We start from the raw sequence: 27,206 nt of genomic DNA, 5'->3' as shown, positions 1-27,206 counted from the left end.
AAAAAATAAAATAGCTTTACAACTGAGCTGTAATCACTTGAAAATACAATAAAAATAAAAGATTTGTTAAAAAAAAGAAATAAAGAAATTTGCATTAGAATTAGCAAGACCTGGGTTTGGATGCTAGTTCTATCCAAAGCTATGTGCAAGTTCCTTAGGCTCTATAAGTTTTAGCTACTACGAAATGAAGATGATGCCAATCTTGCAGGGCTGGTGTTAGCTTTGAGACACAGATTTTGATAATAATGGCAGAGTTCCTGGTACACTGTAGGTACTTGACATAAAGTCTACTCACAGCTGGTGGCTGGTCATGTGGCTCCCTCCCTTCTGACCCAGGATAGTTTATGTGGGATCAGGAGAGACGGGCTCCTCAGTGGGTACCTGTCAGTTCCCACAGTTCTGCTCTCATCTCTTACGCTGCAGCAGTGATGGGTCCACTCCCCTACATTTTTAGTCAGCGGCAACATAAAGGGCAGATGAAGAAGAGGGAAATGGCTTGCCACAGACCAGCTTTCTGGCTGGGTTTGTAGTGAACCACAGAGTAAGGTAGGAAGTAGTCATACTTGGTTTTATATACCCATAGCTTTATTTTTATTTAAATAAAACAGCATAACTGCATGCAAAAGCTTTTGCCAGTGCAGAACTGTGTCACAACTGAGGGAATCCTGTCTGCTTGGGTCAGCAAACCACAGTTCAGGTCCTCAGTTTATCTTGTGGTGGTCTCCAAACTGTAGGGAAAGGGTCTACGAGGAAACAAACCAGCCCTGTTCTCAAGAAGGCTTCTAAGTCTAAACCTAAATAGTGACGGTGTCGCTAAGACTCAGGAGGAAGGGACATGGTATTCTTTGGCTTCTCATTCTTCTGATGAGAGAACTGGCTGGAGTCGGGGAGCCAAAAAAGACCCGTGGACTTACGAGACGGCTTGCTCAACTGGGTTGTTGCCCAGTCTTTCCACGTTCCTCTGGTTTCTTCCCCCAAACTTGACTCATTAAGTACTTTCTAGCTTGGTTGGCCTCCTATCTCACACCTCCCTCTCCCCAAATTCTTCCATCCACGTGGCCTTACTTGGATCCTTTGATGCTTTGGGGGGTTAAGAATAAGGGAATCCAGCTCCCGTTATATGATTGTCAGATCCTGAGTCTCAGAAAGGCCATACTGAACTTTGTGCTCGTCAAACAATTTACGCAGGGCACTGATGTAGAGTGCGTGGTATTTGTCCACTGTCTTCGTGTCTGGCTTCATAATCTTGGGGATTGGCAGGGGCTCCCCCACTATGGGGAAGAAGAGACAAGCATCAGAGTTCCCTCCCAACTCAAATTACCCATCCCTCAGAGGGAGCCACATACTGAAACTCAGTGCGTGGGTCTCCTCCCCTTCCTTTGTTGTTTTTTTCCCCTCTGCTCTAACCTCATCCTGTCCCATATTCTCCAAATACCTCGCCTCACACATGCTCAGCAGAATGAGGACAAGCTCAGGGGTGCCAAAGGAATGTAAGTGAATAATGATGCCCTCATGGCAGCTGTTGAGCTCTGTCCCGCTGGTGAATGGCTGGAACTCTTACCTGCTCAGTTGTCCTCCCCACCAGGCCCTCAACTGCACCCAATGGAATTCCCATTGCCTATCCCAGCTGTGTGCCATGGGCCCCCTGGGACTTGCTGGGTGACTTGCAGGGAGGGGAATCCAGGACCAGTGTGGTTCGGAAATACTGAAAGCTCACCGACAGTGGTAATGGGCCGATTGAAAGGCAGGAAGCCCCAGGATTCTCGAGTGAGGCCTCGGCCATGGAAGGTACAGAAACTCAGTCCCACGATTTTTTTGCATATGTTTTGGAAGAACCTTATCCACGTGCCCTCAGGGAATGTCTCTTGATTGTGAACGTCGTTCTCTCCAAAGGAATAGGAAGGCACAAGGTATGCTCTGCGAAGAGAGAGGCAGAAGTGTGCGTTTTCCCAGAAAACTTCCCCCCACTGAAACCCTCACCAAGGTGGGAAACCTCTAAGTCTCCCCCACATAGGTCAAGAACCCAAGCACCCAAGCATCTCCAGCCTGAGTCTCATTCTTGCCATGCCCCACCCTCCCAACTGAACCCTTTATGGAGAGCTGCTACGCATTGTATTGTCCTGTGATCAGAAGAAACCAATCTCGGGTGACCTAAGTGCCTTCATTGCATCCAGCATCCAGAGCGGTCTTCCTAACCTGCCTATCTGGACATGTCATTCCTCTCTTTAGAGCTCTTTCCAGAGCCCCTCACCTAGCACCACGCGGCTTAGCGTGGCCTTTGTATTCTAGCCCTGCCTACCTGGCTAGCTTCCCCTTTCCTCTCCCCTTCTTTGCCATCTGCCATGCTAAGCCTAGCGTGCCAAGTTCTCGCTAGTCTGGGCATCTGGGTGTGTTCTGCTCCCTCTGCAGGAAACGCTTTCCTTGTTTTTATATGGCTAATTCTATTTTGCCCTTCCATACTCAGCTCTTATTTCATCCCCCTGAAGAAACTTTGACCACCCCCAATTCCCTCCCCCACAAGGTGGATTAGGTACTGTCAGAACAGGGCAGTCCGGTCAGTGCGATCGATGGGAGGAAATGAGGCTTCTGCTGCAGCTTCTATGGAGCCTATGCAAGCTCCGTACAGTGTGGCTCCTCTCATCCCCAAAGGCTCCTCCCTCCAGCCCAGCTCCTTCAGGGCGTCTGTGCGGCCTACACTACCTGTCCATTCATTGTCCAAACATGGCGGCAGCTGGATTGCCCGTCAGACTTTTGACATATGCATATGAGCCACATGCAAATTAACCTAGGTCCCAGCATCCCCCGCCCCATAAGAAATGAAAATGGACTTTGCTCGTTCCCAAAAGAACTGTTGATGGACCTAGCATGACGTATAGATTGAGAAAAAGCAGAGAAATGCAAATAACTTGTTCACTGTGTGGCTGAACGACGTTCACCCTAACCTAAATGTATGCCTGGAAAGTTGTGAACATGGCGCCTGCAACTACAGCGTCAAAAAGTAGGTTTTATGGGCTCTTTTAAATAATGGGAGTTTTTACTTTTCTTATTATTTTTTTTTTCTTTTCTTTTTTTCTGCTGTTTCTTATTTTTCCAGGCTGGGAGTGTTTTTTTTTTTTTTGTTTTTTTTGTTTTTTTTGTTTTTTTTTTGTCTGCATAAACCTGGTATAAAATCCTAGGGTGTTCTGTGGGTGATTTTTTAGAGCAAAGGCAGCCTGATAGATACTCCTTACCTGATGGTTATTTTTCTCCTGAGCTAATACTGTCTTAACTCAAATATAGTCATCTCCTTCCTTGTCTGACTCCCCAGATACCTGTCAAGCTGATCAAAATGGGGAACGATACCATTTATCTACGAGTCCCTAGGACCTGGCATAATGCTGCATACAGTGTAGGTCTACTGCGTTCTTTCTCCCTTTTAGTTTGATTGGCAAATTCTACTGACTTAATTCACAATTTATATATATAACCCACTGATGTAACTTCTCCTTTGGGTGAAAGTCTTTCCATCAGTTGGTGCTCTCACAGAACTTTGTACATATCTTCATTAAGCACATCATTCATTCAACAAATATTTAAGTTCTTTCTATGTTCCAGTGCTGTTTTAAGCCCTCAGGATAGATACATCAGTGAACACAATGGATTTTTAAAAATCTCTGTAATTATGGAGTTTATCTTTTATTGAGGTAAGACAGACAATAAACAATAATAACAAACAAACAAAAAACAGGTATATAAATGAAATTGATGATGTATAAGAAAATGTTAAGTGCAATGGAAAAAAGAGAGCCACATAGTCAGGAGAGACCTTACTGAGAAGAGGGACAGCTAGAGCACAGGCCATAAGGCAGGAGCATGCAGCTTGTGAGAGGGACAGCAAGGAGGCCAGTGTAGCTCTAATGGAGTGAGCAAGGGGGAGAGCAGTAAGTGATGAGGTCAGAGAAGTGTCCAAGGGCCATATTATACAGGGTCTTTCAGGCCCTTGTAAAGACTTTGGCTTTTGCTTGGAGTGAAATGGGAGTCATTGGCACATTTGGAGTAATGACATGACTTGACTCATATTTAATAAGATCATCCTGATAGAGGGCACATACCTGAACATAATGAAGGTCATATATGACAAACCCACAATACACATCATACTCAATGGGCAAAAACTACAAGCATTTCCCTTAACATCAGGAACAAGACAGGAATGTCCGCTTTCACCTCTTATTCAACATAGTACTGGAAGCCCAAGCCACAGCAATCAGACAAGAAGAAATAAAAGGCATTCAAACTAGAAAAAAAGGAAGTAAAATTGTTATTATTTGCAGATGACATGATGCTGTACATAGAAAACCCTAAGGACTCCACCAGAAAACTGCAAATCTAATAAATGAATTCTGCAAAATTGCGGGATACAAAATTATTATTCAGATATTGGTGGCATTTTTATACACCAATAATGAACTATCACAAAGAGAAACTAAGAAAACAATCCTATTTACTATTGCAACAACAAAAATAAAGTACCTAGGAATAAATTTAATCAAGGAGGTAAAAGACCTGTACTTGGAAAATTATAAGATACTGAAGAAAGAAATCGAGGAAGATACATATAAGTAGAAGCATATGCTGTATTCATGGATAAGAAAAATTAACATAATTAAAATGCCCATACTACCCAAAACAATCTACAAATTCAATGCAATTCCTATTAAAATACCAATGGCATATTTCACAGAACTAGAAAAAAATATTCTAAAAATTGATATGGAACCACAAAAGACCCAGAATAGCCTCAGTAATCTTGAGAAAGAGGAATAAAGTTGGAGGTATGACACTAACTGATATCAAACTATACTACAAGACCATAATAATCAAAACAACGTGGTATTAGCACAAGAACATATATAGACCAATGGAACAGAATAGAGAGCCAAGAAATAAACCCATTCCTACATGGTCAATTAATATTTGACAAAGGAAGCAAGAACATACAGTGGGGTAAAGGCAGCCTCTTCAATAAATGGTGTTGGGAAAATTACACATGCAAAAAAAAAATAATGAAACGAGCCCACCAACTTACACCATGCACAAGAATAAACTCAAAATGAATCAGACTTAAATGTAAGGCACGAAGCCATAAAATCCTAGAACACATAGGCAGTAAAATCTGAGACATCTCTCAGAGCAATATTTTTTGTCAATATGTCTCCTCAGACAAGGGAAACAAAGAAAAAAATTAAACAAATGGGACTACATCAAACCAAAAAGCTTTTGCACAGCAAAGGAAACCATCAACAAAATGAAAAGGGAGCCCACTGAATGGGAGAACATATTCACCAATAATACATCTGATAAAGGGTTAATTTCCAAAATATATAAAGACCTTATACAACTCAACACCAAGAAGACAAACAACACAATTTAAAAATAGGCAAAGAACCTGAATAGACTCTTCTCCAAAGAGGACATACAGATGGCCAATAGACATGAAAAAATGTTCAATGTCACTAATCATTAGAAAGATGCAAACTAAAACCACAATGAGATATCACCTTACACCTGGCAGAATGGCCATCATCAATAAATCAACAACAAACAAGTGCTGGCGAGGATGTGGAGAAAAGGGACTCTCATTCACTGCTGGTGGGAATGCAGATTGGTGCAGCCACTGTGGGAAACAGTATGGAGTTTCCTCAAAAAATTAAAAGTGGAACTGCCTTCTGACCCAGAGATCCCACTTCTGGAAATATATTCTAAGAATCCTAAAACACCAATTTGAAAGAATATAAGCACTCATATGTTCATAGCAACATTATTTACAAGAGCCAAAGTTTAGAAGCAGCCCAAATGTCCATCAGTAGATAAGTGCATAACAAAAAACTGTGGTACATTTACACAGTGGAATACTACTCAGCCATGAAAAAGCACTTACCTTTTGTGACAGCATGGATGGACCTGGAGATTATTATGCTAAGTGAAATAAGCCAGTCAGTGAAAAAAAAGTACCATATGATCTCATTTCTATGTGGAATCTAATGAACAAATAAACTTACAGAAAAAAATAGAACAGAGACATGGATACATGGAACAGACTAACGGCTGTCAGAAGGGAAGGGTGTTGGGTGGCTGAAGAAAGGTAAAGTGATTAAGCAAAAAAAAAAAAAACATATATATCACATAGACACAGACAACAGTGTGGTGATAGCCAGAGGGAAAGGGGGTGGAGGGAGGTGGAGGTGGGCAAAAGGGGGAAAAATGGGGACGGAAAGAGACTTTGCTTGGGGCGATGGGAGCAAGATGCAGTGTGCAGATGATGTTTTGTGGAGTTGTACACTTGAAACCTGTATGGTATTGTGAACCAAGGTCACCCCGATTAAATTCAGTAAAAAAGAATGGCTACAATGGAGAATAGATTCTTAGATGTGGGGAAGGCAAGGATAGAAGCTGGGAGAGCCCTTAGGAGACCAATGTAATAATCCAGGAGAGAGCTGACGGGAGTTTAAACCAGGGTGGTAGTTGAGATGGTAAGTGGTTGGCTTCTGGATGTATTTTGTAATTATATGTGCATATGTCTGTCTTCCCTTTTGGACTCAGTTCCTTAAAGGCAAACACCAGGTGTTATCCATTTTGTACCCTCAATGCCTAGTACTATGTCTGACACACAGTAGGTGTTCGATAACTGCTGAATGGATGCATTCTATTTCTCGAACGGGATTATATGCTCTCTGGGGGCAGTAATCATGTCTTATCCATCTTTGCAATCCCAACAGCATGAAGCCCAGTGCCTTCCTTGCCCTGGGTAGGTTCTCTAGGCCTCTCACTTAATATGTTGATACAGAGTGAATCTACACTTCTCCATACCCCGAGCCTACCAGGGTAATGGGTCTTCTTCTGTTGTTCTTTCTCCAACTTCAAGTAAAAAAAGTGCCCACAAAAATGTGTCTGGAGCCCCAAACACCTTTAAGGGGCAGTGTGAGGAAGGAGAGAGAATTAATCAGAGTGAAGAGGGAGCCTCCTCTAACAGGTTTCCAAGGAAGGACACCATTGTGGAGAGGTGCTACAGAGGACCTAGGGCACCCAAACAATAGGGCGCCATAACCTAAGGACCCACCCTGTCTTCAGTGCCAGCTTCACAAAACCTTTACGCTGTTTAAGGAAGATCGTAGAAACTCCTGGCTGGCTCAAGAGGGCTTCAGTGGCTCCGCCCACCACAATGACCACGGCATTGCCTGAGCCTTTCTGGGTCAGCAAGTACTTCAAGGCCAACTTGCTCACGGGGCACACACCTATGAAACCAAAAAGTCAACAAGCTTGGTGCATGAGGATGACATAAGGGGTTCCTCTGGGCTCTTAAAGATGGAGAGAGACAGTTCTGTTTCCTGACTATTGTTTCTATTCTTCTGTCTTTGACCTCCACATCCTGGGTTACCCCTAGTCTGAGGTTCATCCTTAGGGTCAGCTGCTTGCATTGGGAGTCTGTGCTACTACAGTTGGGGCAACATTGACTTCCTCTGCCTACTTCCTCTTAGTTCAATAATATTTAAGCCCATCCCTTCCCTCTCCACCCATGAACCACAGCTGTCTCTCGCTCTCCCCAAGCTAACAGCACTGGAGACTCACCAGAGTTCTCTCCCCCGGGGTGTTCAGGACTAGCCACAACCAACCTGCTTCCTCCCTAGAGCACCTGCTGAAGGGGAGCCGCTGGCTGGAGTTTATGGAGAGTAGGCAGACCCAGGAGCCTGCCCAAGCCAAACTGAAATATAGATGAACCATGGAGTAAGGATGATACCTCTCTGCTCAACAACAGACACAGCCTTGACTGGTGTGGCTCGGTTGTTTGGATGGTGTCCCACAAAGTACAAAGTCACCAGTTCGATTCCTGGTCAGGACACACGTCTGGGTTGTAGGCTTGGTTCCCAGATGGGGCACGTGCGAGAGGCAACTGATCAATGTTTCCCTCCCTCTCTTTCTACCTCCCTTTCCCTCTCTCTAAAATAAATAAATAAAATCTTTAAAAATTAAAAAAAAAAAAAGTCACAGAGTCTTTCCTCACATTTGTTTCCCATCTTTACCCTAAATTTACCGTCTATACCCTCCTGAGATGGCAGAAATTGCCTCCAGGCCTCAGTCATTGAGAGAGCCTGCTGCTCCAGGTTCATGCCAACCTAAGAGCGGAGCAGAACCATCCTTTGGAACTCCAGTGTTTCCACCTGGTCTCTCTGGGTAAATCTATCTTACCTTTTAGTATTTGGCTTCGGTTTTTTCTGGTGTCCCATAGGGTAGGTATTCATCCAGAGAAGACATTTGTCACAGTACCCTAGCTTGAAGCCTGGCATGAGGAGGTTGTCCTGGATTCTGATGGATGTTTATCCCTTGACATCTTATGCAAGATTGAAAAGGTTCCCAAGAGATGAAGGTCATGGGCCAGGAGGGTACCAGCTAGTATGAAAGGCCTGACAGTGTCTTTAAGACACCCGGATTGAAAGCTGCTTTATAAATGACTGGTGCAAAGAAGCCAACTGATATCCAAGAGTCTGGGAAAGTTCATCTGAGCTGCCTCTTTCATGACTAATCTCCCTGACATTTGCGTTTGATATTTGGCTTTTGCCTTCTGCTTTCCACTTTGGCTTTGATCCTGAACTCCAGCCTTTTCCTTTCTCCTCTGAATGTATTTTTGGCAAGTCTTATGAACACCTGTAACTTACTCTGCTGCCTAACCAAACCCTGCCTCCCAGATCTTGGATGGAACCTGATGTTTAACCATAGACTCCTGTTTTGGGTCTGGTGTGTTATGGACTTATTTTCCCCTAAGTCCTCTTCTAGGAGGGAGTGAAAATCAGACTGACTCTCAGGCCTTATTGAGGTTGGAGCCCTGGCATAGGTCAGAGAATGGAATGATTTCTCATACTCACCCATTGACATCACATAGTCTCGCACAATTGGGATCCAGAAGATCCCCTCCAAAGTCCCTAGAGAAGGGGTGATGCCTGGGAAAATCCGAGCGAAGCCACTGGCCTCGGTGGCAAAGTTGATGAAGACCCCGTAAGAGACAATGCCATGGGGGTGGTTGGCAATGATATAGTTGTGGTTGGGAGAGAGGTCATGAGTCTTCACCAGCTGTTGGAGGGAGACTGAGTCAGAACAGTGGATAGGAAGAAGGAGGAGAGGACAGGTGGACTTGGATCCCAGCAGGTAACCTGTGTTTCCCTTGGGGAGCCCAAATTCCTGTGCACTGGGATGTCGCCAGGGGTGATGATGCTCAGAGAGGTGGACCTGGGTTTGCCACTGGGAGGAAAGGCTGCTATCTATCCATCCACCTCCTCACCTGCCCACCCATCCTGGGCCCCTGCTCTGCATTATGCCTCTGAGCCTTGACCTTCACTGCTGGCCACCAGAGCCTTTGAAAACATGACCTCAGTGCAGAGGGAGGAATCTGAGCAACAGGGCCCGAGGACAGCCAGACAAAGGGGTAGTCACCTTTATCGGGAAGTAATTTCGGAAATACTTCCAGAGGGTCCATCTTCGTACCCCAGCTAAACGCCTACCACCTGTGCATACAGAAGGAAAGGGAAGATATCGTCAATTCTTCTGCCTTCCTCAGACGTGGAGTATTCTTCCTACAGTCCTCAGGTCACCCCTAAGAAGACCTAGGGAGCCCCTGAGCCTCCGGGGCCAGCCAGAAAGGCCATACGCAGAGAGTGTGAGGCAGGCTACCTGCCCCGAAACCGCAACCTTCCCATTCTCCCTGGGCGGCCTGGCATAGGCCTCTGTTCCCTGTTGAGGCGCGCTCCCCTCTCTCCCTCCCCTTCCCTCCGACCACCTTTTGCCCCTCCCCCTCCTCATCACACCCTCTTTTCGGTTCCCTTTCCCTTTCTTTCCTCGCCCCACTCTTTCTCCCCCTGCCTCTCCCATTCTCTCCCTCCACGTCCCTCTCCCCGTGGTTACAAAAATCCTTGGTACTGACAGGGACCCCCATCTTCCCGCGCCTCTTACCTTGACTGTGGGTTTGCCAATCATAGGCAAGCCAGGCTAAGGCAAGCACGGACACAACCCAGAACTTAGTGAACAAAAGGACGGGTATAAAGACCAGGGGAACAGCTCCTGAGGGGACACAAAGCGTTCGCATCCTTCAGTTCTCTTCATGTTTAATACACCGCTCATCACTCTGACCTCTGCTCTGTGCTGAGGGGGCAGGTCAAGGCTGGTGTGAGGCCCATCTCTCCCTCTCAGCGAGTCCCCACTTACCTCTGCTGTGGTCCAGGCTGGCTGCTGAGTCCTTGAATCTGGGACCCCTGGATGGTTTGGATCTTAACACATGGTTGACCAGAAATTTTATACAAAAGCTATCCCATATCACCAGCTATTTTTGCATAATTGAATAGGAAAGTGAAACAATTTACAATATTTTTTTATGGAATCCTATATTAGGCTCAGTTTTAAGAATTGTATAAGATGCTCTGGCTGGTGTGGCTCAGTGGATTGAGTGCCAGCAAACCAAAGGGTCGCCGGTTCAATTCCGAGTCAGGGCACATGCCTGGGTTGTGGGTCAGGTCCCCATTTGGGGGTGCGCAAGAGGCAATCACACATTGGCGTTTCTCTCCCTCCCTTCCCCTCTGTCTGAAAATGAATAAATAAAATCTTCTAAAAATTTGTATAAGCTAATGCAAGTGCAAACACAAGCTAACTCGTTATCGGTCAACAATGTTTGGGCTTGAAAACACGAGATTTTTTCATAACCTGTCAACAATGTGTTAACTGAGGAAACAGCACAACCATGATGCCCTCAGCTGGGGTCAAAAGCCAGCACTGCTTGGCAAGTGGGAAAGCACAGCACCTTGGGCCCAGGGCTGGCATCTCTAGCCTTGGACTTCAGAAGCCCTTTCTAAAAGCTTGACCCCCTTCCTCTGTGGAACTGCGCAGTTGGCACATTCCAGCAGAGGGGCTGCCTGCAGTGCACAGGCTGTTTGTTGCCTTGAAAGAAAAACATTTTAGGACCTGCTCTACCGCATTCAATTTTGTCCCAGTCAGCATGTCTCAGCGGTTCATAAGGAGGAAAACTATCCCTGTTAGTAAAGGGCCACAGCAGGCTGTGAAATGCAAATTGATACATCTTAACAGCAGTGGGAATTGAATTCCATTTTAAAATCTGCATTCACAAGAAAGGGGCTAAGTATACATATTGTGAATTAAAGAAGAAGAAGAAGAAGAAGAAGAGGAAGAGGAGGAGGAGGAAGAAGAGAAAGAGGAAGAAGAAGGAGAAGAAGGAGAAGAAGAAGAAGAAGAAGAAGAAGAAGAAGAAGAAGAAGAAGAAGAAGAAGAAGAAGAAGAAGAAGAAGAAGAAAAGAAAGAAAGAAAGAAAGAAAGAAAGAAAAAAAATTTTTAAGAGAAGGGGAAGAAAATCAAGAGTTACTTACCAGTAGGTTTGTCTCTTTCGTTTTGAGATGAAAATAACAGGAAAAAGACAGATTGGGAATTAAAAAAAAAATCATGGTCGGAAGTAGAAGAAACCTTAGTGATGGGCTGAATTGCCTTTACAAGAGCTGGCTCAGATGGTTGTTGTAAGCATGCTGATTAAAAAGGAGACAGTGGTGGAAGAAACTTTATGGCAAGCCTGCCATGGATGAAAGTCCTGCTACCTCTGACCCTCATAAAAGATGAGCATCAAACTCTGGTTGGTGTGGCTCAGTGGACTGAGTGCTGGCCTGTGAACCAAAGGGTTGCCGGTTCGATTCCCAGTCAGGGCACATGCCTGGGTTGCAGACTGGGTGGACTTGGGTCCCCATTGGGGCATTGGGGACATGTGAGAAGCAACCAATTGATGTTTCTCTCCCTCTTTCTCCCCTGCTTCCCCTCTCTCTAAAAAATAAATAAATAAAATCTTTTTTTTTTTTTTTTTTTTATGAAAGTCAATTTGCCGGGTAAGCTTCAGAAGAAAACTCAGATAAAGTTCAATAAGAATAATTCTTAATTAAAGGTACTCAAACTGTATCATTTCTTTTATATCTTGCTTCAAATACATATCATTTGTATCCCCAATATTTAGAATAGAGCGTTGTACACAGTAGGTGTTCAACAAATATCTGTAGACTGACTGAAAAATAAATAAGTGTTTTCTGTTTTCAAGAATAGCTGAACTTAAATAATTAGTGTTTGGTCACCATTTATATTATTTAAATGAGATGTTATTTTAAAAGCAGGGATGGATTAATTGCATGCCTTATATCTGATCTCTTTCAGATATCCACAGGTCCTAAAGGTGATCTAAGAGCCATACCTCAACAAACACCATCCCCCTTGTGGAGTCTATTTGAACTGCAGGTGTGGCACTTAGGAGACCTTAACGTTTCCAACGAGGGCAAGCTCGCCAAACCCAACCTGTGTGAGTGTCCTCGTTGTCACTCATGGTGGCAGAAGTAGGAGTTCTCAAACTAGGAGAAACAGAAGCCAAACGTGGAAGAGCTAAAACTCATGGAACAAAAAGCAAGGGGATCCGAGGCGAGAATGATGAAGAACAAGCATTTGAGTGTATGTACGTGTGACTCGCCCTGAGATATTATGGCCTCAGTACAAGGAGATGCCTCCAACATCTTGTCCATGTTCAAGTGAGGATTCTTGGAGTAGATTATCAAGGAGGAAGTTCACAGACGATAAGCTTCTACTTTAGTTTGTACTGAAGATGGTCAAGCCATTCTACTGGATGTGTCATGTTCTATCTCATCAGAGTTGTAATTCGCCTTCCCCTAGTACCTAATGATGCTTATCTGCCTTCTGCAGAGCCTCTTCGCTAGAGTGTTTGTTCAAATATTCGGGCCATCTTTCAATTGGCTTGTTTTCTCGCTCTTGGGTTTTCAGAGTTCTTCTAGATTCAAGTCCTTTGTTGGATATGTGCTTTGCAAACGTTTTCTGCCAAGTTTGTCTTTTCATTCTTTTAACAGGATCTTTCTTAGAGTGAGAGCTTTTAATTTTGATGATGTCCAATTTATCTTTTTTTTTTTTTTTTACAGACTGTGCTTTTGATGTCAAATCCAAGAGCTTGTTACCTAACCTTGGGTCATGAAGGATTTGGTTTCTCCTATGTTTTTTACTAAAAGTTTTAACTTTTGTGTTTATATTTAGACCTGTGAACCATTTTGAGTTACTTTTTAAAATAAAATGTGAGGTTTTGGTCATGGTTTATTTACTACATATGAATATCCACTTGTTACAACATCATTTGTTGAAAACACTATCCTTTCTCCAGTGAATTGCTTGGCATCTTTGTCAGAAATCAACTGGCCAGGACTTCCAGTCAAGATGGTGGCGTAAGTAAATGCGGTACTCACATCCTCCCACAACCACAGCACATTACAACTGAACTACAGGACAACTGTCACCCAGAATCATCTGAAATCTAGCTGAATAGAAGTCCTACAACTAGGGATTTAAAGAAGCCATATCGAGACTGGTAGGAGGGGCAGAGATGTGGACTGGGCTGGTCCCACACTCAGGTGCGGAGGATAAAAATCTGGAGGAATATCTTGCCTGTGGTGGTCTCCCCTGAGGAGCGAGAGGTCCCAGCCCCACACCAGGACCCTATCCCAGGGTTCCAGTGTCAGTAACACCAGTCCTCATTATAATTTCTGGCTATAAAAACTAGTAGGGATTGAGATTGAGGAAGATGGAAGCTTCTAGAGTCCCAGGCAGTTCCTTTAAGGGGCCCATACACAAACTTTCTCCAACTCACTCCCTTTGAGCTTCAGCACCAAGATAGCAGCTCGAAAGGCACAAGGGACATACAGGGAGGAACTGAAGTATCTGGCACCAGGATGAAAGCTGGGGAAATAGCTTTCTTCCAGAAAAAAGTGCTGGCAGAGGCTATTGTTGCTTTGAGGAACCCTTCCTGGACAGAGACAGCAGGCAAGCACCATAGCTGAGTCTCCATCAACCAGGCTATTACTATTTGCCCCACCATGGTGATTCCCTGAGACTCCACCCCACCCAACTCAGAGACCCACCCAAGCTGTTTCCACTGCCTTTATCATATGAATGGCCTGTCTTGGCTAATGCTTCAGACTTTCCTAAAATCTCTCAAGCAAGCAGCATCCAGCCTCAGTATGTCCCCCATATCTCTCATTAAGTGGCCCCAGGCCTGGCACTAGCAGCACCTGGCCATGTTTCACAGCTTGGCCTCCTGGGCACCTTCAAGTCCAGCAAAAGTAGCAGCCATCTGCAGATCACTTTGCAGCTCAAGCCAGGTGGTCCTAGGGAGAACACAAACGATGACTGACCTTGGCCTGCATCTCCTGGGAAGTTCCGGAGGCATTTCACCCAGTGGACAGCTTCAGACCATGTCGAAGCACCACTCAATCACCTCAGAAGGCACCAGAGCCCCATTGAAATAAGTCCTTCTCCGGAGGGTGGGCCCCTGCACAGCTGAGCCTCCACAGTGGTTGTGGTCAGTCCTTGCATCAGATTATAACTGCGGGTAAATCCCTCCCATTGATGGGCCAACGGCAATCAAAGCTCAACTACAATAAGAGGGTGTACACAGCCCACACGGAGTGGGGGGGTGCAACTGGAGTTCCCAGCTTGGGTGATTAAGGCGGCTGTGCCACTGGACTCTAAGGGCACCTACTACGTCAGGCCACTCTACAAGCCTGGGAGACCTGGCAGCTCTACCTAATACATAGAAATAAACACAGGGAGCCTGCTAAAATGAGGAGACAAAGAAAAAAAACAGACCAGAACTCCAGAAAAAAGAACTAAATAAAATGGAGACAAGCAATCTGCCAGATGCAGAGTTAAAAACACTGGTAATAAGGATGCCCGGTGAACTCGGAGGAAGAGTAATTGAACTTAGAAAGAATTTCAAAAGCATAAAAAAATGACATGGAAATCATAAAAATGACCCAGTCATAAATAAAAAAAATATACTAACTGAAATGAAGAAAAACTTATAGGCAATCAACAGTAGAGTAGATGAAGCCAAAAATCAAATCAGCAATTTGGAATATAAAGAAGCAGAAAACACCCAAGCAGAGCAGCAAAAAGAGAAAAAGTTAATGAACATAGTGTAACAAGCCTTGGGAACAACTTCAAGTGTACCAATATTTGCATCATGGGGGTGCCAGAAGTAGAAGAGAGAGAACAAGAAATTGAAAACCTAGTTGACAGAAAACTTCCCTAAACCTGGTGAAGGAAATAGACATACAAGTCCAGAAAGTGCAAAATGTCCCAAAGAAGATGAAACCAAAGAGGCCCACACCAAGACACATCATCATTAAAATGCCAAAGGTTCAAGATGAAGAGAGAATCTTAAAAGCAGCAAGAGAAAAGAAGAGAGCTACCTACAAAGGAGTTCCCATAAGACTGTCAGCTAAGTTCTTGAAAGAAACTTTTCAGGTAAGAAGGGAATGGCAAGAAATATTGGAAGTGATGAAAAGCAGAGGCCTACAACCAAGATTACTCTACCCAGCAAAGCTATCATTTAGAATCAAAGGACATATAAAGGGCTTCTCAGACAAGCAAAAGCTAAAGGAGTTCATCACCACCAAACCAGTATTACAAGAAATGTTAAAGGATCTTCTTTAAGAAGAAGAAGAAAAAAAGATAAAACTATGAACAATGTAATGGTAATAAATACATATCTATCAACAAATGAATCTCAAAAAATACAAATGAAGCAGAACAGGAACAGACTCATAGATACAGAGAACATTCTGATGGTTGCTAGATGGGAGGGGGATTGGGAGGATGGGCAAAGAAGGTGAGGGGATTAAGAAGTACAGATTGGTAGTTACAGAATAGTCATGGGGGTGTAAAGTACAGCCTAGGCAATATAGTAAAGTCTATTCTAATAATTATGTATGGTGCCAGATGAGTACAAGATTTATTGGGATGATCGCTTAGTAAAGTTATATAATGTCTAATCACTGGGGTGTACACCTGAAACTAATATAATATTGAATGATAACTGTAATTGAAAAATAAAAATGATTTAAATTTTAAAAAATAAAATAAAAAATTAAATTAAGACATATGCTTTGTAATATATTACTGGATTTGATTTACTAGTATTTTATTGTGGATTTTTGCATTTATGTTCATGAGGAATATTGGTTTATAGTTTTTCTGTACTGCTGTTTGGTTTTGGTATCAGGATTTGGCCTCGGTGTCAGGGTTTGGCCTCATAGATGAGTTGGCAAGTGTTCCTTCCTCTTCTATTTTCTGGATAAGATTGTGTAGAATCTGTGACATATATTCTTTACAATATTTGGTAGAATTTGCCATTGATTCCATTTGGGCTTGAAGAATTCTGTTTTGGAAGGTTTTTTATCTTCTAAAATCAAATTTTAATTTAATTAGTTGTTAGAGGTTATCTATTTGATGTAGGGTGAGTTTGGGTTGTTTGGGTTTTTTAAAGATTTTATTTATTTTTAGAGCCAGGGGAAGAGAGGGAGAGAAACATTTATTGCCTCTTGCACACCCCCAACCTCACACGCCCCTAACCGGGGACCTGGCCCACAACCCAGCCATGTGCCCTGACTGGGAATCGAACTAGTGACCTTTCAGTTTGCAGGATGACACCCAACCCACTGAGCCACACCAGTCATGGCTGTTTGCGGTTTCTGAAGAAGTCTCCAAATACAATTGTTAACTTGTCTGTTTTTCTTTTCAATCCAGTCAGTTCTTGTTTCATATATTTTGTAGCTCTATTGTTAGGTGCATATACAGTTAGGACAGTTATGTCTTCTTGGTCAATTGACCCTTTTATCATTATGTAACGTCACTCTTTATTTCTTAAACCTGTAGAGCCTCATATTACTAATGATTACTAGCTTAAGTTAAAGATGGTACCAATATGAATCTAAGTTTGCCCTCTCTTCAAATCATCTCACTTGTTCACTTTCCCCACATAAGTAATAGCCAATATTTATTGTGCACTTATTATGTAAAACTGTTCTACATTCATATTTTATTTAATCTTCGTAAAGAGCCCATTAGGATAGTAATCATTCTCGTTTTGTGGATGAAAAATGCAGGTTGAGAGATGTTAAATAACCATCCAAGCCCTGGCCCACATTGGTTGGGTGTCGTCCCACAAAGCAAAAGGCTGCCAGTTCAATCCCCGGTCAGGGGATTGACTGGATTGTGGGCTAAGTCCCCAGTTGGGGCACTTATAAGAGGCAACCGATGTTTCTCCCCTCTCCTTCTCCTTCCCTTTTCCTCTCTCTAAAATAAATAAATAAAAGCTTTAAAAAATAACCACCTGAGGTCACACAGCTAGCTGGTGGGGAAACCAGAGTTGAGAACTCAGATTGTCTTACTCTAGAGACTATATACCCTCAACCATTCAATTCTAATTACTGCTTCCTGTCACTTCAGTCTTCCAAACGTCTCTGAAATGATTGATTCCATTCTCCACCTGCATGCTACCACCTGGTCCAAACCACCGTTCTTTCTCCTCTGGATGACCGCTACTGTCTACTAAGCAGGCTTTCTGCTTCCATCCGAGCCATGATGCAGCCAGCACGCTGAATGCAGATCTGACCCTGGCCCTCGGCAGCATATAACTAAAAACGTGGCAAGCCCATCCAAGAGGCCTTTCTGTGGCTTTGTGATTACTTAGATCTAACTTAACTATAGGTATAAGAACCTGTGGGAATGAATGCTAATTTAGTAATTCAACAACTAACATGACTGCCCATGACTCTTAGGATCAAGTCCGGTCTTGTTACCTTGGTTTCATAGGTTCTCCATGTTGGAGCCCTGGCCATCCCAGTTCTCTACATTCCACCATTCTGTTTTTCTGTCCATTCCTTCAACTCATTCTGCTCTCTAGCCTCTGGCCTGCTGTGCGTGTCGTCCCTTTTACCTAGAAGATCCTTTGCTCAGCTCTTTGCCTGACTAGTTCCTATTCATCTTCAGGCTTCGGGAGAAATGCCAGTTTCAGTATTTTGGAGCTATTGTTGACTTCTCTCCCTTTTGAAAAAACAACAACAGCAACAACAACAATCCCTCCAATTCATCCTCCTGCCTCTGTCTGCATCGGTGCTTCTTTGGTCCAGGACTTGATCTCCTTTGCAGTTGTGTGTCTGCTCTTTGCCTGCTAGTCTCTTCCTCTCCAACCGTTTGACATGCTACTGCCAGATCATTTTTTAAAGTCACAGTCATAACGTTGTTTGCCTCACCTGAAATCTCCAATATATTCCACTACTGACAGAATCAAATGTGAACATGTTAGCCTGACATGTTTTTTAAAGATTTTATTTATTTATTTTTCAGAGAGAGGGGAAGGAAGGGAGAGAGGCAGAGAAACATCGATGTGTGAGAGAAACATCAATCAGGTGCCTCTCGAGCCCCCCCAACTGGGGACCAGGTCCCAACCCAGGCATGTGCCCAGACCGGAAATTGAACCAGTGACCTTTCACACTGCAGGATGTGGCCCAACCAACTGAGCCACACCAGTCAGGCCTAGCCTAGCATTTAAGGCCCTCCATGGACTAGCCCTGCCCCCACCTTTCTAGGTTCATCTCTTAGTACCTGTCCTCACACCCCTTAAGCTTTAGCCCAGTATTTCTCAAAGTGTGGTCCCATACTAGTTAAGGACACTGGATGATGTGAGGTGGCATATGAATAAGAAGTTATTATAGTGTGCAGTGAATAAAAGTGAGTTCACGGTAGTTTCTTGTTAAAATGCACTTGTTAAAATTTAGGTAACGGAAATGAGCCGATTTGGGGACAATGGTAAGTAACGATTGCATAGGGGTTACTCAGCCACAGAAAGAGTCAGAAGGTGGGAGGCAAATGGCTGAAGTATGGGGAACGGGGGCTCAACCACCTTCATTTACTCGCCATTCCCTCAACAGGCCGTGCGATTTCACATCTTTATACCTTTGGGGATGCTGTGCCTCATTCACACTGCCCTCTCCCCAACTTTCTGCCTATCAAAATTCTCTCAACCTTTAAGACTCAGCTCACACGATGCCTCTTTGGTTATATCTTTGTTGATTCTCTGGTCAGGATTAAGGGGTTCCTCCCCCACACACCCACAACACATGACTTGTGCTTCTTTGGGCTGTTTGATTTTGCTCTTCATGCAGTTTGTACCTTACATGCCTGGCCCTTTCCCTATAGCCAGTGAGCTTCTTGAAAACAGCCATTAGCACAGTGCCAAGCATGGGGAGCTGACTGATGATAAAATCTGTTTCATTAAATTGTAGCACAAGTGGAAGTTTGATTTCAAAATTCTCCAGTGGCAGGTGAAAGCTGACAGTAAGAGAAACCACTAATGCCCTTATTCCAAACAAGGAAAGGCCTTCTGAGGTTCCAGGACATGCACGTGTGTGTGAGGCTACAGGCAACCAGTTATTTTCAGTGTAAAGGGAAAATGCAGCATTCCAATCAAAGCCTTTCTCAATCTAAGAACAATAGGTGGTTTGTCAAAGATGAATTTCTGTGGTTTTGTGGTTACTTATTGGATCTAAATTAACTATAGATCTAAGAACCTGTGGGAGTAATAATTAAACAAACACTGAATGAGCACACCTCATGTGAAATCTCTGTGCTAGAGGCCACGGGGATAGGGTTGGGGACTGGAAGGAGGAAGGTGAACAGAATAAATATGGAAATTGTGAAAACAATATAAGTATGGTAATTAATACCACGTACCCAACATTTTGATTAAGAAGTGCTCTGTTCAGCACTAACATGCATTATCTCAGTTAGTCCTCTTACGGCCCTGAGAGAGAAATAACTTTATCGTCCCCATTTTACATGTGAAGAAACTGAGGCTCAGAGAGTTCATGGACCTTCACTCTAAGCTTTGGGGAACTATGTAGCATTTGTTGAGTTTTGATACATACCATGAGCTGTTTTAAGCACTTTGTGTATGTTAACTCCTATTAAAATGTAGAAAAATCAAGTTCTTGTCTTCCATAAATGCATAGTCTGATACCATAATGATTTTTTAAAATGTATTTTCTATTGTTAGCTTTTATTATTATTTTTTAGATTTTATTTATTTACTTTCAGAGTGAGGGGAAGGGAGGGAGAGACAGAGGGAAACATCAATGTGTGGTTGCCTCTCACATGCCCCCAACTGGGAACCTGGCATGCAATCCAGGCATGTGCCCTGACTGGGAATTGAACCAGTGACACTTGGCTCACAGGCTGACGCTCAATCCACTGAGCTACACAGCCAGGCCATAAGTAATGATTACATCCCAGTGAATGAGAACTATATACTCAGTGCTCCAACGTCATTCTATGGGAACCCAAGGAGAAGACCATTCCTTACTACTGGGGAAGCAAGAAAGCTTCTGGTAGAAGGCAAGATTTAAGTTGAAGTTTGGAAGAATAACAGGCTTTTGACAGATAGATCAGTGAAGGGACTGCTTTCCACGTGCAAGAAAGAACTTGAACAAAGGTCTTGAGATGGAGGGATCCAAAGCCCATGAGCAACACCATAACCTCCAATAGTCTGGGCAGCCTGGGGAGGCATGGACAGGAGCTGGAGCTGGAAAGGAAGCTGGGGAGATGAGGTGTGATGCTGAAGGGAGTGAGACACCAGAGAAGGTTATTAGGCAGAGGAGTAGCGTGGTCATCTTTGTGTATCAGGAAGATAACTTGGAATAATGGTGGGAGCAGGAGGCACTGTAGGCAGGCAGATTGGCTAAGAGTTGCAGTGATTTAGCAGAAAGGCAACGGGAATCTGAAAGGCGTTACTATTTACCAAACCATTTTGAAAGGTAATATGGTAGAATTTTCAGGGTTTGGTAATTGATTGGAAGTAGGGGCGAAGGAGAGAGATTCATGAATGATGCTTGGAAGGGGCCTGTGGGAATGCTGGGAATGTATCAAAGTCTCTCTTTGCCTCATTTTTGAGGACCTTGTTAATGGCAATTTCTAGAACAGAAAGAAAGACAATGAACATCTATTGAGGGTTTTCTTGCTTCTTTGATCTTTGGTATGGTCTTGAAAGGCAGGGTACTATGCTTGTTTCTACAGTGGTGGAGGGTGAATGACTTACTTGCTCAAAGTCACATAGAAAATAATAGTGACTTACTTGCACAGGGGCACATAGCAAGTAAATGGCAGACCTGGTCTGTCTGACTTCCAAGACTATGTTCTATTTTTGTAGTATCAGAAACTAGAAGCACAGATAATGTGTTTTTATGGGAAAAAAAAAACCTTCAAAAAAGAATCTAGAGAAAGAAGTTAGGTACACACACACACACACACACAGATGTCCAGGACAGAGAAGAAAAGAACAAGAGGTGGGCTTAAAGGTCTCTCCTGAGGAAGAAGAAACCTGTCAATTTGGTGTCAAGCCTTGTCTTATGAGAAATATAGTAATAACGAGACATGGCTCCTGTCCTCGTGGAGTTTATTGAATAGAGAGGACAAATAATATAAGGACTATTACCCAACCTGTTCACACAAAGTGCTCTGGGTTTTCAGAGCTGATGTAGTCTTGGTTTGTCTGTAAAACACTGCAGAGAAGCTATGACTTGAACTGTATCTCAAAGGAGGGCTTGTTCATGGACAGTCCAGGAAGAGTGATCAGGACATTTCCAGTGGAGAAAATAGAGCAGAGGTGAAGCAGCGGGAGAGGACCGTTCATGTTTGTTTTGTGAAGAGATGGCTAGGAGGACAAGCTTCGTAGCTGGTCAAGAGTTAGAGCCAGAGAGTGGAGGAGGGCCTTGAATGCACAGGCTAACACATGTGTGCTTCATCAAGTGGACAATGGGTCACCACTGACTAGTTTTGAGTAGCAGAGGGCATGACTGTAATCAAAGATGCTTTTAAAAAGATTTATTTATTTTTAGAGAGAGAGGAAGGGAGGGATAAAGACAGGGAAAGAAACAGCAATGTGTGATTGCCTCCTGCATGCCCCCAACCAGGACCCGGCCCACAACCCAGGCATGAGCCCTGACTGGGAATCGAACCACCGACCCTTTGGTTTGCAGGCCAGCGCTCAGTCCACCGAGTCACACCAGCCAGGGCCAAAGATGCTTTTGAAAGACTCTTCTGGGAACAGGCAGTGGAGTAGGTTGGAGAGGGTGGAGAGTAGAGGGTAGAGGGCTAGGAAAGAGGGTAGTGTAAGAGTCTAGGTACGTGGTGATAGAAGTCCCCAGAAAAGAAGAGACAGATTGAAGCCCATCCTCTAAATGGAAGCTGGCCCTAAGAGAGGCTCTCGGGGCCGTTGCTTAATTCTAAGGGTCATGAATATTTGTATTCTACATTTCCTCCAGTTTTTAAAAGATTTTATTTATTTGTTTGTTTATTTGTTTATTTATTTATTTTAAAAAGATTCTATTTATTTCTTTTTAGAGAGAGGAAAAAGAGGGAGAGAAACAGCGATAGGCTGCCTCTTGCAATGCACATGTGGCCCGCAACCTGACCAGGAATCAAACCGGAGGCCTTTTGGTTTACAGAATGATGCCCAACCCATCGAGCCACACCAGTCAGTGAGCCTCCAAACACTTTTTTCATTCCTTTCTTCTCCCTTCTTCCTTCCTTCTCATCCCTTTGCTTTTTTATTCCACCCCCTTTTCCCTATTTTCTTGCCCACCCCTTCTGGTAATGCTCAGTAACCAGCCATGATTCTGAGCATCATTTGGGAGGGAGAAGGACTGAAAGAGGCTCTGAGCAAGACAGAAGGGATGAAGGAAAGAGGCTGAGAAAAAAGAGGGGGGGTGTTAGGAATGAAGTAAAGGAGGGAGGGAGGGAAGAAGAAAGGAAGGACGCTTCTATTTTTTGTACGGAGCACTTACTGCGGAGCAGGCTAGAGGATGAGGATGAGGTTTAAAGGGGTTACAGTACTTGTCACAAAGATACACCTGTCTTATCCAAGTCGGACGAACTCCAGAACCCACATCCTGTTCACCACGCCATTCCCTTTCCTGCCTTTCCCGATCCTCTCAACTGCGCATGTTAATTTCTTTTCTGAAACCTTAATATCACTTTGTTGTGGCTCTTTCTTTCACTGACCACAGTCTGTCCTGCATCGCAGTGACTCGTGTATCTGTCCAGCACTAACCGTTGCAATGTGTACAATGGTGGGATGAATGGTTGCTCTTTGCTACTGGATAGTAGGGAGCTTGTACTTGACTCATGGTAGTCTCAGCATGGAGAGCCAAGGTCTTATCATTAGTATTTGCTCTATAACTGGTGAATAGATATGAATATCTTAGAGACATCTGTGGGCATCACAACTCTCAGACACTATAAACTACCTTGATAACCTCCAAGGCACAGGATACGCATTGGAATTTCTAGCATGATTGCTAAAAGAATATAAACAAAATGTATAACACCTGAACCAGTAGAGGAAGACAAATGGAATAATAAAGATAATCAATTAAAAAGAAGTCAAGGCAAATGGCCAACAAGCACATGAAAAGATTATCCAAACCACTGATCATTAGGAAAACGCAAGTTAAAACCACAAGGGAAGAGCATCGCATATCCATTAAGATGGCTGCTATTTTTTAAAGATCAGAAAACAAAGAAGTGTGGGCAAGGACGTGGATACATTGAAACTCTTCCACCCTGTTGGTAGGAATATATAATAAAATGGTGCCAAAAACAGTATGGCAGTTCTTCAAAAAAATTAAACATGGAACTACCATTTGACTCAGTAATTCCACTTATGAGTGTATATCCGAAGGAATTGAAAGCAGGGTCTCAGAGAGATACTTGCACACCCATGTACATAGCAGCAGAATTCACAATGGCCAAGAGAGGGAAGCAACCCAAGCATACATCAATGGAAGAATGGATAAACAAAACTCGATCTATCCAGAAAATGGAGTATTATTCAATCTTAAAAAGGAAAGAAATGCTGTCACAGGCTACAACATGGATGAACCTTGAGGACATTATGTTACGTGAAATAAGCCAGTCACAAAAGAACAAACAGTGTGTGATTCGACTTATTTGAAGGACCCAGTGTAGTCAAAAATCACAGAGACAGAAAGTAGAAGGTTGGTTGCCAGGACTGGGGGTGGGGGGCGAGGAATGGGGAGTCAGTGTTTAATGGGGACAGAGTTTCAGTTTTACAAGATGAGGAGGTTCTGGAGACGGACAGCGGTCATGTTTGCACAACACTGTGAATGTACTTAATGCCACTGAACTGTACACGTAAAAATGGTTAAGGTGATAGATTTTCTGTTATGGCATTTTACCATGATTTTTAAAAGCTTTTAAAAAAATGATGTGAGCCCTGGCCAGTGTGGCTGAGTTGGTTGGAGCATTGTCCCATATCTTAAAGTTTGCAGGTTTGATTCCCCATCAGGGCACATACCTCAGTGACAGGTTTGATCCCCAGTCTGGGCACATATGAGGGGCAACCAATTGATGCTTCTCTCTTGCATCGATGTTTCTCTCTCTCCCGCTCTTTCTAAAAGCAATGGGGTAGGGATGTACTCGGGGGAGGATAAGAAATAAATAAAAATGCAGGTAAAAGAAAACATTCAGAGAAAGGGAGGAGGTGGCAGGGCAGGGGAAAGCAATGGGGGGAAATGGGACAACTGTAATAGAACAACAATAAAAAATGAAAAAAAATGAAAAAGAAAACATTCACATTTATTATTAGTGTTTTTACTTAAGACACATCAGTGGCACCGTTTGTCCCTGACATCCTCATTCCACTTCTCTGGCTCTTTCAGGATAAGTGGCAGCTCATGAGATTAGGGGTGGGCATGACTAGGAGGCTAACTCTCACCTTCCTGGACCCTTCCGTATTCAGTGTTGAATATACTTTCTACTCTATCCCTGTCTGAGACAGTGTCCTTTAAGAGGGGAAAAGGAAGAGAGAGAAAATGCTGAAGAAGAAATCATTTGGGGGGAGAAAAATGAGAACATTTTATTGAGGAGGGCTCCCCAGAAGAGCCAGAACAATCTGGACAGTTGTGTTCAAATACCACGGAAAAGCTTGCTGGGGTAGGACAGACCCCACACCTAAAAGGATCAGCTCACACAGCTCTTTCTCTCTGACGTCTTTGCCCTGCACTCTCTGCCCCATCTTTGCCCACTCTTTCTGGGATCCAGACTTGAAATGGTGGCTGCCATCACAATGCCAAGTCTCTTAGGACACTCTTGTACTCCTCACTTTACTAGCTCAGGGCTAGAACTTGCCAAGGAGGTCTTTTTGAGGAGTTAAGATAAACACAAAGGAGCCTTGAGTGGTGTAACTCAGTGGGTTGGGCATCATCCCGCAAACCATAAGGTCACTGGTTCGATTCCCCTTCAGGTCCCCAGTGGGGGGTGTGCAAGAGACAAACAATGGATGTTTCTCTCCCTCTCTTCCCCTTTCCCTAAAAATAAACAAATAAATAAATTTTTAAAAAAGATAAACACAAAGGAAAATAAGAAAATATGAAGGACTAGAAACAAATGAATGTACAGAAAAATCATCTCCTTCTCTTACTATTAGAGTCAAGCCATGGAGGGACTAAGAGCTCAATGTGATTTGACTTCAATAAGACTCAATAAGTCTTTACCTTTTACATGTGATGGGTCCCTTTGGCAGCCTGGTGAAGCCTGTGGACCCTTCTCTGAATAATATTTTTAAATGCGCAAAATAAAATACAGCTTTACAAAGGAAAGTCCACATATTAAAACACAGTTATCAAAACATGACAAAAACGTGATAGAGTAACGTGGGATTCTTGATTTATGCATTAAATAAGCAGACTTAATGGTAGCTTTAATAACTACAAAAATTTTTTAAATTTTTTATTTATTTTTAGAGAGAGGGGAAGAGAGGAAGAAAGAGAGGGAGAGAAACATCAATGTGTGGTTGCCTCTCATGCGCCCCCAACCAGGTACCTGGCCTGCAACCCGGGCATGTGCCGACTGGGAATTGAACCAGCAACCCTTTGGTTTGCAAGCCAGCACTCAATCAGCTGAGCCATACTAGCCAGGGATAATAACTGCAAGAATTTTGAAGTAGTCACGAGCATAAATGTCAAGATGCCTGCAACAACTGGTCCGTGACGTGCATATCTCTGTGATTTTCCTGACAAATTCCCAGATACTGCTAACACGTGTGTGGTTTGTTGAAATTAATGAAAATAAAGAGGTCAATTTTTTCCATCCAAATTCAAAGTGTCCCCCTCCCTGAATTCAGGGTCCTGATTAAGAACCTCTGCTCTAAGGGCTCACACAACCATCCGTGTCCTGCTTGCCTTGCCCTTCAGGATGACACTTCTCCCCGTCCAGTTTCTAAGCTTGCCCCTGAACTGGCTGCCCACAAAGCCCTGCTTTCTGGCTGGCAGTCTGTTGAACAACTAACTTGCTTTTTGTCAAAATTCTGTTGAATGAGCTCCTCGGGCAGCTCCTAGATTTTCCAAGATTCTCTCCCCATTGCCTTATACTGGGAAATCACCTTCCACCTACCTGGTCATGCCAACTTGGCAAGCCAGCACCACCTTTGCCTCAGTCCCCGAATACAACTCTGAACTGGAGGGAGCAGTCTTGCAAAGGCTGGGGTGATCTTTAAACTAGAACAGCCTGCCCTAGCAGTGTGGCTCCTTGGTTGAAGCGTTATCCTGTAACCAAGAAGTCATTGGCTCGATTCCCGGTCAGGGCACATGTCTAGGTTGTGGGCTCAATCCCCCCTTAGGGCACATGCAGAAGGCTGCACATTGACTCTCTCTCTCTCTCTCTCTCTCTCTCTCTCTCTCTCTCTCTTTCTCTTTCTGTCCCCCTTCCCTTCTCTCTCGAATGAGAATTAAAAAAAAAAACAAAAACCAACTAGAACAACCACAGCCTCACTCCTGGCCTTCAGGCCCCTCTGTTGGGAGGAGACAAATCCAGTGAACTTATCAGTACCCGTGTCTTTAGTGAAGACACACACACAGCCCTGTCCAGAGGGAGGGGACCGACCAAAAGAGCTCTTGGGAGCCCCCCTCATCTGGGGATTCCTGGCCCCTTTCTTAAGCTGTTCCCTTGTGCTCTCCGGCTCCTGGGGTTCACTTACCTAAAATTACGTAGACTGGAAGCCACTGCAGCACCGAGAGGGTCTGGAGACCCTCCTGAAGATTCAGCCGGGAGAGGAAGGCCATGGCCATGCGTGGTGTGGTTCTGTCGTGGCAAGAAGCCCAAACAGAAGGCCAGCACCTCTAAAGCCGAGGTGCTTACAGGTGCTTTGCTTTAATCTCTTATCAGAGTCCCTTCAGCTGCCGGAGGTTTGAGACTTGACCCCGACTTCCCTCCAGTCTTCCCTGTTT

At 43.8% G+C, this 27,206-nt stretch overlaps 1 protein-coding gene across 2 annotated transcripts; it reads right to left on the bottom strand.

Moving 5' to 3' along the window:
• Nucleotides 1-572: 572 nt before the first annotated feature.
• DGAT2L6 (diacylglycerol O-acyltransferase 2 like 6) lies at nt 573-27,206 on the bottom strand. 2 transcript variants are annotated; one of them, XM_090264689.1, is made up of 7 exons: nt 26,957-27,206; nt 9,982-10,089; nt 9,466-9,536; nt 8,901-9,105; nt 7,100-7,274; nt 1,718-1,917; nt 573-1,271 (listed from the first exon to the last, which is right to left on the bottom strand). In XM_090264689.1, the coding sequence occupies exons 1-7, from the start codon at nt 27,045-27,047 to the stop codon at nt 1,117-1,119; spliced, it is 1,005 nt and encodes a 334-aa protein (XP_090120815.1). In that variant the 5' UTR covers nt 27,048-27,206; the 3' UTR covers nt 573-1,116. The 2 variants fall into 2 exon arrangements, with proteins under 2 accessions (XP_090120815.1, XP_090120816.1); XM_090264690.1 differs by lacking the exon at nt 9,982-10,089 and having other exon boundaries at nt 26,957-27,205.

The sequence above is a fragment of the Furipterus horrens genome, unplaced genomic scaffold (genome assembly GCF_987537825.1).
Source record: "Furipterus horrens unplaced genomic scaffold, mFurHor1.1.pri manual_scaffold_17, whole genome shotgun sequence".
Classification (NCBI taxonomy): Eukaryota; Metazoa; Chordata; class Mammalia; order Chiroptera; family Furipteridae; genus Furipterus; species Furipterus horrens.
Note: the sequence above shows the minus strand (reverse complement) of the source record. Positions and strands in the feature narration are given on the sequence as shown.

Bases quoted from the DNA above. Each gene is read 5' to 3' on its own strand.
- DGAT2L6 (XM_090264689.1), bottom strand. From the start codon at position 27,047: ATGGCCATGGCCTTCCTCTCCCGGCTGAATCTTCAGGAGGGTCTCCAG. The intron at 9,106-9,465 runs GTGACTACCCCT...TCCCTCCAACAG, and splicing joins GAAATTACTTCCCGATAAAG to CTGGTGAAGACTCATGACCT. The intron at 1,918-7,099 runs GTGGGTCCTTAG...CTCTCTTCGCAG, and splicing joins AAGCTGGCACTGAAGACAGG to AGCATACCTTGTGCCTTCCT.